General features: G+C 47.6%; 1 protein-coding gene across 1 annotated transcript; it reads right to left on the bottom strand.

The window, feature by feature from the left end:
* Positions 1 to 740: 740 nt before the first annotated feature.
* Positions 741 to 7,737, bottom strand: LOC137878069 (glycosaminoglycan xylosylkinase). The gene is made up of 8 exons (XM_068718173.1): positions 7,492 to 7,737; positions 7,150 to 7,397; positions 6,942 to 7,028; positions 6,595 to 6,704; positions 4,631 to 4,802; positions 3,196 to 3,387; positions 1,847 to 1,906; positions 741 to 1,762 (listed from the first exon to the last, which is right to left on the bottom strand). The coding sequence occupies exons 1-8, from the start codon at positions 7,618 to 7,620 to the stop codon at positions 1,531 to 1,533; spliced, it is 1,230 nt and encodes a 409-aa protein (XP_068574274.1). The 5' UTR covers positions 7,621 to 7,737; the 3' UTR covers positions 741 to 1,530.
* Positions 7,738 to 12,612: the final 4,875 nt, after the last annotated feature.

Here is a 12,612-nt window from a genome sequence, read left to right as displayed (position 1 = left end):
TAATTTCAGCCGCTCGACAGACAGAAAAAGGGACCGAGGAAGGATTGGAGTTTGTGGAAGAAGAGCGTTTGCAGCACTGCCCACACACATCCTTTCTCACAAACCCCAAAGAGGATGTGATAGAAGTGAAAAATTAAAAAACACACAACTGATGAAAGGTTGAAAGTTGAAAATCAGAGGATAACATTCAGACTCGTTTCGTCTGCTTCCAGTCAGCTGCTCTTAAAAGTGTGTAGAGCGTCGGTAGACAGCTGGATGTTGCCACTGACTCACAGGTGTGCCAACCACGACTGTGTGTGTGTGTGTGTGTGTGTGTGTGTGTGTGTGGGTGTGGTCCCACCATGCCAGCTGTCCCTTTGACACAGATGTTGATTCATCTCTGCGCGTGTACCGCATCAGCTGATCGACCCAACGACGGTTTAAAAAATGAATATTGACCGTTAACGATCGTCCTCAGACCAGACCGCCTGCAATCACACCTGTGGCCGACGTGTCGCTTAAAGGAAACACCGGAGCCTCAGATTTGAACTACACTCAGAGGCGATTAGAGCGAGACGAGGAAAGACAAATCTATTTATTCTAAATGTCAACTACAGCCAGCGTGTTCCAGATCTGAGCCGTAACGAGTCTCAGGACCGGTATGACTGAAGTCAAACTATCTGAGCGACTAAAGTGAAAGTCCTCCAACAACGCGGCGCATTAAATCAAACGGCTTTCTGTTCATAGCGCATAGAAAGAGAGAGAAGCACAATTAAATAGATCATAGTTTAATGGTGAAGATGAACACACACACACACACACACACACACACACACACACACACACACACACACACACACACACACACTTCAAGTCCGTCATGTCAGTAGCTTTTCTCATTTACGGCACAATATGGCACTCTCCCACACACACCCTCACACACACTCGAGTTTATTTAATATTATCATCCACAAATGTATATTCTTTTGTCTCATAATTCTACGTCACTACTTAGTTAAATATGTACACAATGAAGGAGGAAGAGCCGAGTCGATTCTCCTTTCCTTACGAGCAAAGTTCACTTTTTCAATTCGAGGAAAACAAACAAACATTTTTTTCCGGGTTTCCATTTCCTGAATTTCCTTTTCGACAGGAATCAAGTTTCTTGGGACTGTGAGCTCCGCACCGCGTCTCTCACCGAGCCGTCGGCGGCTCCTCGTCTCCTTCCCTCCTGCTCCTCTAGAAGCGTCTACTTCTCTCCCGAGCTCCGTCCTTCCTCCTCAGTCCGGAGGAGGAGAAGCCGGAAGAATTTGGCACAAACCAGGAGGAGACGAGGGAGACGCTCTTACGGCAGTCCTGAGAAAAAGTTTGTATAGGTGTCCACTCGAGTCTTAACAGAGTGACATGGGGGCCAAGGGGGGTGGGGTCGGGGGGAAACACAGTTTTTGTCCCACCCTGTCGATCGTCTTACTCCCTCTGCGTCTCTTTCACCTCCCGAGCCTGGAGAAGAGAGGAGGGCCCCCCCAGCTGCTGAAGTCCTGGCCCTGGTCTCTAGGGGTGAGGGAGGTTCATGCGGTCCTCTATCAGAGTGTTGTCGGGGCCCTGCGCCTCCATGCACTGCTTCACGGTGGCCACGACTCCGGACAGGCGCCTGTCCAGGGCGGCGAGGTGCGGCTCGGCCAGCACGGGCCGGATGGGGTCGAACGCCAGCGCCTGTCGCATGTCTGAGCTCAGAGCTCCGCCCCTCAGCAGGTTCAGCCGGTTCCAGGTGGACACGCGGACCCTGACGGGGCGGAAGGAGAGACGGCGCGTTAGAAGAAGAGAAGATAAAAAGGTCAAAAGAGGTGCGATTGGATGGAGTACTCACATGCAGCACTGGTAGAGCGGGGCGAGGATACTTCGCTCATCCAGAGCCGCGTTCCCAAAGCTGCACACAGAAGAAAACATAAAATAAAATGACTAAATTAAAAAAAGTTAAGCAAGGCTTCTGGAGCCGGAGGCCCGTCTGCAGCGCGGTTAGGAGGATCCATCAAAATGCATTAGCCACACTGCACTGGCTCGGTAGAACACACACACACACACACACACACACACACACACACACACACACACACACTCTGCCGCCCAAACCGACCGTGGGTTCTGTGTTTCTGCAGCAGGTTTGCTGTCGTCTCATGAGCTCCTCTGAGGAGCCTTCAGCTTTTAAAGCAGGAGGACACCATCAGGTAAAAACACGTCAAGCGCCTTTAAGACGGACTTTGAGATCAGCCGAGGACGGACAACAGACGGAGAATAAAACCACACATGATTAAGTTATTAATAATGTAGCTATAGTCCTGAGAACCGTTGCTAACGGTAACGATGAATGGGTGTATGTTCACACGCTGAGGTCCAGCCTTCTTGTTGTTCAGCGATGCTGCAGTCATGTTGCGTTCTCAAACAACTGCTTTCCAGACGGTTGGGGAAACTGATGTTCAAATATGTTTCAATGTGTGATTATTATCATGCCAAGAAAAGAAAGGGCTTCTTTGATTATCTGCCAACTGTGATTCATTCTAGAAAAAAAAAAAAAATCTTTCCACATGAAGTGGAAAGAAATGTCCACAGTTCTTTTTGGGTTTTTTGAAGATAAGAACAAAGAGGGAATAACGACTCGACGTCTTCGCTTCATGGAAGCGGCTGTTCAACATGAGTCAGCGGTTTCGGTGCCGATAAATCAAGAGGTGGGGGGGCATGCGGGAAAACGTCAAAACAAAGTGCACCTTGAAAATGAAAATAAGAGTTCATGCAGAAGATGAACCACACTGTGGTTGTTCTGTTGTGTCGAGATGTGTGGAAAAAGTGCACGACTCCCCAGTGAGCCGACTGCTGCTCACCTTAAGACATTTTGTTGCTTTTTTTTTTTGCCGACTCATATGAAGTCACATAATGTACTGACTGCAGTATAACGACGACGACTGACATCTGGATCGGTTCCCTAAACGCATCACTTTCACTCTGCGGGTGAATTTAAGGAGAACTTCCAATGAATTTTATAACGATTTCTAATCTCATATTTCATGGAGGATGTGGCGGAAAATAACAATTTAAAGCTTTTCTCCGTTTATTGATCGTGAATTATTGTAACGAAATCAGCTCAACATGAATGATGCTCCGTCACCGTCCACATTTGGCTTGTTAGAACCCCCCCCCCCCCCCCCCCCGGTGAACACTCGCCTCTTTGCGTTGTCGAGCAGGATGAGCATGCTGGCGCCGCCGTCGTCCTGGAAGCTCTCGTAGTGATGCCGATCGGCGTTCCCGATGAGGTAATCGAAGATGGCCGTGTCGATGACGTCCAGCAGCCTCGGCCCGGCGTCGTACGGAGGCATCTTCTTCACCGCCTCGCAGTAGCTCTCGTCGTACTCCCACCTGGAGGATTTACACACACACACACACACACACACACACACACACACACACACACACACACACACACACACACACACACACACTCAATGGATTGTACAGTCTGTGTAACTACTGTAAGGGGAACTTTTCCTAGGAATAAGAACGTCAGCAGTTCCTAGAAAGAGGTGTGGCGGGGCATCAGGAGACCTGGGCCGAGTCCGATCAACACTTCCCGTCCCGGTATCATTTGTTCCGTTATCTGGACCCAGACGAGGACAAGAGAACATACCATAGTGTGCTTCGTTTGTGGTTCAACCGACTGGTTTGATTGGTGGAAAGTGACATAAAGGGGCTGGATTTAGACCATAAGAGTAAGAACGTAAGAACGAACACTTTGGATTTGTTATGAATCGCCATTGTTGAACTACGTCTCTTCTCTACAGCCACAGCATAACGGTGGTGCTTTTGCCACAACGGTCTCACAAACAGGATCCCTGACACCTGATACCTGACCTCAACAGTGTGTGTGTGTGTGTGTGTGTGTGTCTTGCATATTTTCGGGATCTGACATAATCCTAAATCTCTGCATTTTGAAATGCAACTGAACTTGATCAAGAGGAAAAAGGTCTGACGAAGTCAGCAGCTCGATTGCTGCTGAGCTCAGCGAGTTTGTTCATGTTCTGCTTCCTCTCAGCAGGTGACCTCGCTGTCCTCACCGACCAGAAGCTGAACCGGCGTTCAAGTCCAATTCTGTCAAAATCCACCCGTCAGTTATTCTGTAAAGTCAGCTTTTGCTCGGAGTGGGTGGGAATCGCCATGGATCGCGGCAAATCTGCAAAACAAACTCCTGTGAATTTTCCCCGCTGCGGCACTAAAGGATCACCTCATCTCACATCCTCTTTGATGTCCATATAACGCGCCGATGGTCCCGCTGCATCGGCACTCAGCCATTGTTCACAAAAAGCTGTGGGCAGCAGAGAGAATACCACCGCAGCTGATCAAACCCTAAGATAAGCGATCAAAGCACGCTGCGCCCTCACTCTTCAGTCGTCCTCCCACTTCAGGAAGCGCTTCTCAGAATAAAGGAGAGAGAGTCATTTTGCCCTTTAAGGTTAGGAAAGTACAGGTCAACTGTGGCCCTACAACACCACCACTGTGGAACGGCTGCTGACGCTCGGTTCCGTTTTCCCTTCCTTCTTAAACATCGGTAATTCAGTACAGTGGCCGGGGTCTCCTGACTGCGGGGGGGGGGGGGGACACCCACCTGGCCAGCTTCCCCTCTCTGTAGGTGCGTCCCCAGGGGTGACGGTGTTTCTGCAGCGGCCAGACGTCCGGCAGCCAAAGGGTCAACGAGCCCTCCATGACCTCTCCCTCGGCGCACGCCGGCTCGCTCTCCCGGCAGTAATAACACTTTCCGTAGAAACAGGTGTTGTTACCTGGAGAGAGAAGGAGGCGAAGCGTCAACGACACCGAGATGCAAAACACCGTGCTGCAAATATTTTTGCATCAAAACTATTTATACCGACAGCGATGGAAACCTGCGTCGCCTTTTCAATTAAAAAAAAAAAAAAAAAAAAAGGTTAAAAATAGATTTGTGCAGGCGGAGGAACCAACTAGCAGGATCCCGTTGACCCAGAGCAGTCCGAGGTGAACTGTGTACTTTAAAAGACTTTTATTGTGAAAGGGTAAGGGCAGACGTCTGGTGTGCGCTGCCTTTTGTCGAGGTTGAAAGGAGCAATAAAGTTTGCCGTCTTGGTGCGGACTAAGGAGAGTAGATAGAATAGTGAACGTTTGGAACAGAGATTCTCAACTGGTGGGTCGTGACCCAAAAGTGGGTCGCGGACCTTTGCCTGAATAAAAAAAAAATTAAAAAAGAAATCCTGTGCTTTTATTTTGAAGGGGATTTTTATTTTTTTATTCACGGTCCTTAACAGTATTTGCCGTTAATGCCTTGTAATGCTAATAGACACTCATTTCACAGTATAGAAGAACACCCAGAGATGCTTTTAAAGAGAGAGAGAGTGAGCGAGGAGACGAAAGTAAAGAGAGATTTTGGTAAAGTTTCTATTTCCTAAACTACATTTTAGTCTCCGTCTACTTTGATATGTTGGATGACACATACATTAACACTGAAGTGCGGAGGCGTAGCGTGAAGCCGAGTTCTTTGAAAGAAGCGAAGTCAACAGCATAATAAATAAAAGGTGAAAGAATTCAGATTGAGACGAAGCAAATCAGCTGCTGTGACCTATGACCCGAGCCTCAGAGGAAGTCCCGATCGCACCCTTTGTCATCGTCTTTAAAATGTCACTTATACCAAAATAAATCAAAGAGACATCACCCATACTGAAAGCACAACAGGGACAGACCTCCCCTCTGAAGGGGATCTAAGCAGCGTCTCACACGCATTACTCACACCTGAACCCACGAACAGGTGACGACTGAGCAGATGTTCAGCAGATGTGTTCATCTGTAACAAAATAGTGTCATGAAACACCCCTCGTCTTCCTAACGAGCTGCCGTTATAATATCTATATAATTCAAAACCTGGACGGATCCAAACTGACCCGTCTGACTTCTGCCTTATTAAACTCTTCTGTCTGGGACCTGATGACACATCGATGCCACCGCGGTGCTGCTGCTGGTGCTGGTGCTGGTGGGCGTCATTTTTTGCCCGGCGGCTGTAAACCACTAATGCAAAGGCTGCTATAGAGATGAGTCATGTTAAGTTCACTGATTGGCGGTAAGTGACAGCTTTGAACATAAAGCAACACACACACACACACACACACACACACACACACACACACACACACACACTATGTATTAGTTTACAACACATCTATGGATCCTTGCTTCATGCTAGCAAAATAAACATACAGGACTAAATACTATATGCCATCTGTGGTTTTAGTAGTGTGTCCAACAAGGTGTGTGTGACTTTACTGCCTTAACTGTCACACCATCACCTAACAGGATGAGGGTATATCCTGGTCTAGTGTGTCGATTGATGAAGAGATCAAAAGAAGGAGAAGAAGAAGACAGCGATGGTGGGAGAATAGGTGAACAACAAGAGTGTGAAAACAGAGATCAGAAGGAGAAAGAAAGTGGACAGATGAGTCAAAAGGAGAGATAAAGATCACCGGCGCTGTGAATCCTCTCTCTCTCTCGCTCACTAGAAAGCCCGTCTGAGCGGCGCCGAGGAAGACGGGGGGAGCGGACGATACTAACCCTGCATGAGGAAGGTGCCCAGCAGCTGGTCCGTGGCCACGGGTTTGACCTCCGTGCGCACGTTGACGTTTCTGCCGACCACTAGGGGCGCTCTCCTGAAGCCCAGGATCCTGCAGAGAGCACCGGAGCTTAGATCACAGAGCCCTTTCTCAAGACTCTTTTTATTGACTTTATCATCTTTGATTGTGTTTTATTATCGTTTCATCTGTTACCTTAGCTTTGACGTTAGCACTTTGTAAACACTGCTTTTTAAAGGTGCTCTATGAATAAAGTCATTATTATTATTATTATTATTATTATTAGGCTCCATTAGCAGATCGGCGAGGCTGATAATGACGTTCACACACCTGTCCAGGTGAAAAGCGGCCACCTCGGCGTTGTGCCGGTCATAGCCCGCGTACGGCTCGCCTTCAACCACGTAGTCTCTGCTATATCTACGGAACGGGGCGGGAAAACACACAGATAAGACGTCCGAGTCGCTCAAACGTGTGTGTGTGTGTGTGTGTGTGTGTGTGTGTGTGTGTGTGTGTGTGTGTAATCTCACTATTGTCTGACCTCTTGGGTTTGAAGACCACCTTCTGCCCCCCGTCCAGCACCAGCAGGGCTTTGAGCTGCGTGCCCTTGTAGCCCACGTCGGCCCGCTCTATCCGGGCGCTGCTCAGGGAGGTGAGCACGGCCGCCAGCTCGGGGGTCTCCTCGGGGTACACCTCTCTGGGGCCCACCCACTGGCTCGCTATCTCCCACGGGGACTGGAGGGTGTGCGTGAGGCGGGCCCCCCGCGACAGGGAAAGGCCGGCTTCCATCTGTCAAAGAGGCGGGACGGTAACGTGATTTTTTTTTAAAACCCCCAACCCCCAAATGACGGTACTTTTTGTAAAGGAGACTGAAAAATAATACCTTCCGAAACGCTCTGAGATCCCGCCGGCTGGCCGCGGAGCCCTCGCCTCCATCCAGCAGGAAGATCTTGGCCAGGCCCAGCAGGAGCAGCACGGCACACAGCACCACCATGCGCTGCTTGAGCTTCATCTCCACACCAAACCTGCCCTCGACCTCCTCCTCACCCGACGCTCTCTATGTGTGTGTGTGTGTGTGTGTGTGTGTGTGTGTGTATGTGTGTGTGTGATGCAGCGAATCCCCCTCACCCCTGATGCATGACCCCCCCCCTTGCAGCTCCACTCTTTCCCGGACCCCCTCCCTCCTCCCTCCTCCTCCCTCCCTCCCCCCCCCGCTGCCTTCAGACGAGCTCTTCTGAAGGACGAGCGCTGCCGTCCTCTGGTGCTACAATCAGAGTCAACCTGGAGAGGAGAGGAACAGAAGTGAAGAGAGGGCTTAGGAGGGAGGAGACAGACGAGGACTCAGAAAAAGGGAACACGAGCCGTCAATAACATGTGGCAGAGAAAAACTGATCGATTTGGGCTGGCTGGTTTTCCCCCCCTCAGGGGGGGGGCGATGACCCAGTACTGCAGCACGGCTGAAGCCCGTCCAGGACATGCAACTACATCGGGATGACTTGTACTTCGTGCACAAAGCAACACTTAAGTGTACTTTTGGCTGTCAACTTAAACAAGGGTGCCACATATGCAGCATTCAAAACCTCCCCGTTTCAGCTCCCTCTCCAACACTGGATTTGGGGGGGGGGGGGGTGGATTATGAGAGCAGACTGATGGACAGGTAGTCCTGCTGTGGTGCAGAGAGAGAGAGAGAGAGAGAGAGAGAGAGAGAGAGAGACAGAGAGAGAGAGAGAGAGAGAGAGAGAGAGAGAGAGAGAGAGAGAGAGTCATGTGAGGTGACAGCCTAACCTTGCATAAGATGAATTGGGCCGAACCAGCAGTGATGTTCCTTCTTAATTACGAAAAAAAAAAAAAGAGCGCCATGTTGACTTCACCTGGCTGCTACAGCAACAGAAAGGAGGAGGAGGCGCTTAACTGTTAACATGTCAGCAGTCAAATTAATACAACTGCCACGTTCAACTGGCAGTTAACAGACGTTCGTTAACAGACGTTAGCAGCCAACGGACGCGGAGTAACGTTTTTGTTTTTTTTAAAAAAAACGGTGACAAAACGACAGCAAAACTAGCTATTTAAAAAGGATAAAATATTATAAAATGACGGTTAACAGCTCATGGCCACGCAGGCAAACCGCTTCATTCACACAATCGGTCTTTCATGATGCTACTGCCTTTTTTTTTAAACCAACGGCTACATTGCCCGTTAAATCAGGTCACCATAAACAACGATATATAAGTCACACCTATCGCTACAGTGCTTGCTAGCTGCTTATTAGCAAACCGCTGCACACCTTTGCTGTGTCGGTTAGCTTTACGCTGCCTGCTAGCTGCTGAACGTCGTCGGTAGTTTTTACTGGCTGCAGACCAAAGCGGACTTACCTTATATCCATACGCCGATCACCGGAGACACAAAGTAGCCCCCCCCCATAGCGTCTGTAAAGTCCTGCGATATTGAAGTTAACAATAATAAATTGTCCTGCTGATTTTTTGAATCATTTTTTTTTCTCTTTCCCCCCCCCTGGTAGCTCCCTCTCCTCCGCCCTTTTCGTTCGATTCCTTCTCTGCCGTCCGAGTCCACTTCCGAAACACTTCCTCCTTCCTGTAGGAGCGCCGGGCGGCCACCAGGTGGCGGTAGTGCGCCACGTCAGTCCATACACGGCTGGAGATGGATGCGAGAATTACTAATGCAGTTACAGCAGCGGTTCCCTTTTTGTTTTTGTTTTTTTACAAAACTCTTCATAGTTCAACAAATATTTAATAAAAAAAAATCCGTGTAATGTAAATAAATAAATAAAATAAATTACAAGAATATGTTGTTATTTTATTAGACATATAATATATTATATGTCTAATATTTTCTTGTATAATTCTTTCACATAATAGAAGTGTAAAGAAATGGGTGAAATTATTCCAAGTTCCCCGGATAAATTCTCTGAATGAGTTCCAATACCGATATAACTGAACTATTTAGGACGCCAGAAAAAGATTTGGGCCCAATCCCAACGTCCTCCCTAAGGCCTTAAACCCTGAATCCTCAGGGACTTAACTGACGTCACCTTTGAGTGCGAGAGGCTAGAAAGGGTTGTAAATACCACTGAGACTTGATGAGCAACATATCTACAACCGAGTGCATTTATGACATACTTCTTACTCCCCGTTCTGAACGTCTTCCACCCCTCCACTTTAAACCGTGTTTAACGTCACATTGCTATGAATTCTGGGTTATTTCCCCTGCAGAAATGTGCACTCTCAGAACGTGTTCCTAAAGGGCTCTAAATGTCTGCGAGAGAGCTCTCAATCACTGGACCATATGAAAGTGGGACAGTCCTAAACCCTCACGGACTTTGTGGGAATGCGCCTCAAAGTCTGAGTGTGTGTGGATTGGGAAATGCAGTGTGCCCAAAAAAAACACCAGGATGTACTGCATCCGACTGCATGTTTGCAGTATGCAAGCCAGCGTGCATTTCTGGCTATTCTGACCCACAATGCTTTGCACAGCAGATCTATGAGCAAGAGGGGTCAAAGTTTAAAGTGCCACGTTATGAGGAAGTATGTCTACATTTAATGCACACTACGACGCGTACTTTGTAAAGGCAGCTGTACTACTGCTGGGTACCTTTACCTTCTACAATATATATAATAAAATATCAGTAGATTAGTATGTTTCTATTATTGTCAAAGTCTGTAAAGTAACTAAAGTAACTAAAGTTGTTATAGAAATGTAGTGGAGTAAAAAGTACAAGATTTCCCTCTGAGATGTAGTGGAGTATAAAGTAGCAGAACATGGAAATACTCAAGTAAAAGTACCTTAAATTCTACTTAAGTAAAGTACTTGAGTAAATGTACTTAGTTACATTGCCCCACTGTTACTGACTCCTATTATATAATAATAAAAAGCAAACCTCTGCATTGTGATGTTATTGTAACTGCAGCAGTGAGGCTTCATCAAGATAAATAGAAGTTAATGTAAGTTTTTTTTTAGGGAGGTATTTGGTTAGCTGATTCAAGAATCTACATTTTTGGGGAATATTCTGTGAATATTGTTTTAAACAAATGAAGCTGACTCTGCAGGATGAATCCCTTCAGGACACTGACGGTTACAGTTACTCAGTCAAAAATAAAATATGAGATGGAACCGATTGTCAGTATTTGAATAGTCTTCAACCGTGATACACCACACACACTCACGTCTACCCCCCCCCCCCCCCCCCCCATCCCAGATAAACAGTTAGTCAGTCACACACACACACACACACACACACACACACACTCTCCAACAGAACAATGAGCAGGAGACCGACGTGTGGAGTAAAAAAGGGCAGAGTGTTTATTGGTTCTCAGTCTTCACACCAGGCAGCGCATCACTCAGCTATGAGGTCACAGCGCTGGCACACACACACACACACACACACACACACACACACACACACACACACACACACACACACACACACACACACACACACACACACACACACACACACACACACACACGCTGTCGTCCTCAGTAAACTGTGAATGATGCTCGTCCAGATTCACATTGATTTTTCACAAAAATCAGAAGACAAAAAAAAAAAAAAAAAACGTGCTGAAAACTTCTCCTCTGGTTGAATCCGTCACCTCAACTGTTACACAATTATTTCATGACCATAATAATAAAAAAAGAAAAAGAACGACATCAGAAGGCAGCTTCACTCAGTTCATACGGGGAGAGTTGTGCATCGGTAGACAGTCGGTCAATTTAAAACATTTCTTTGTAACGACCCAAAACGATGTCGACCGAGAACCGCTTGAACATTTGAACTTTCCGCTCCCATCCCACAACAGACGCTCACAGGGGTCAATCCAAGAGTCGGCTAAAACCACAAAACAACATGCGTCTCCATTATTTTGACCACACACACACACACACACACACACACACACACACACACACACACACACACACACACACACACACACACACACACACACACACACACACACACACAGAGTACAGAAATGATGATAACAACAAAAAACAAAAAAAAAGTGTGTAAACTCAAGGTTACAGAGAAGGGAAAACCTCACAACAAAAAAGCGCTCGACATGATCCCGGTAATTATCGGTGGGCCGACATCGTTAAATCCAAATTGATTCAAATAAACCTTCCAGGACCGCTTCAGAAGGTCCGGGTTGAGTTTAGAACTGACAACGCAGGAAACCAAATCATCTTTTTCAAGTAGAAAGAAGGGAAATGTGTCCGTTTACATCAGTTTACGAGCCTTTAATTCTTGTTTGCAGGCCCAGTTCATACCAAACATATCTTTTCTCTCACCTATAGTGCTATTCATCAATCTAGACTGATGTGGTGTGAGTTGCAGAGTGTTGGATATATCTCAAACACGTGGCAACGTGCATCGAAACGATCCGGAAGGACGAATAACACGACAGGAAAGAGGTCAAACACGAGCGTTTGGGGTGAACTGTCCCTTTAACTGCACCTACACGTCAATATATTGCAAGCTCCACCGTCCGTCTGTATACAGAGGTTAACATCCTCTAACTCCCACCACCACCACCACCACCCAAACTCTGTCTCACCCATTTCATTCAGACCCTCTTTGTCCCCCCCCCCCCCCCTCCCTCCCTCCCTCCCTCCCTCCCTCCCCCCAGCTAACCGATGAGACTCAAGCTCCAGCGACGATCAGCCTCCAGAGGGCTTCAGCTCTGGGATTTTTTCGTGGCTTCAGAACGAGTCTCTGCTCCCGATGTGCAGCGAAGAAGAAGAAGAAGAAGAAAGCCTCAGCTCTTCCTCATCTTCTCACGGTGTCCCCTCCTTTCTTCACACAGGCCGGCGTGAGAGTTGTGGCGCGAGTCGGCCTCTGTGCGGCTCGAATTTAAAAAAAGATAATAAAGAAGTGTGAGCATCCACACGCCCGTCTTTGGCTTCCTCGTTCACATCGTCCGCAGGTTCATCCGCTACCTTCTCTCCTTTAGAAAACACAAAGAGTCAAAAACTCTTCACGGGG

Source organism: Cebidichthys violaceus, unplaced genomic scaffold, assembly GCF_023349555.1.
Source record: "Cebidichthys violaceus isolate CVI_PGR_0920_01 unplaced genomic scaffold, fCebVio1.0.p SCAF_220, whole genome shotgun sequence".
Taxonomy (NCBI): Eukaryota; Metazoa; Chordata; class Actinopteri; order Perciformes; family Stichaeidae; genus Cebidichthys; species Cebidichthys violaceus.
This window is presented reverse-complemented; position numbering and strand designations above follow the sequence as displayed.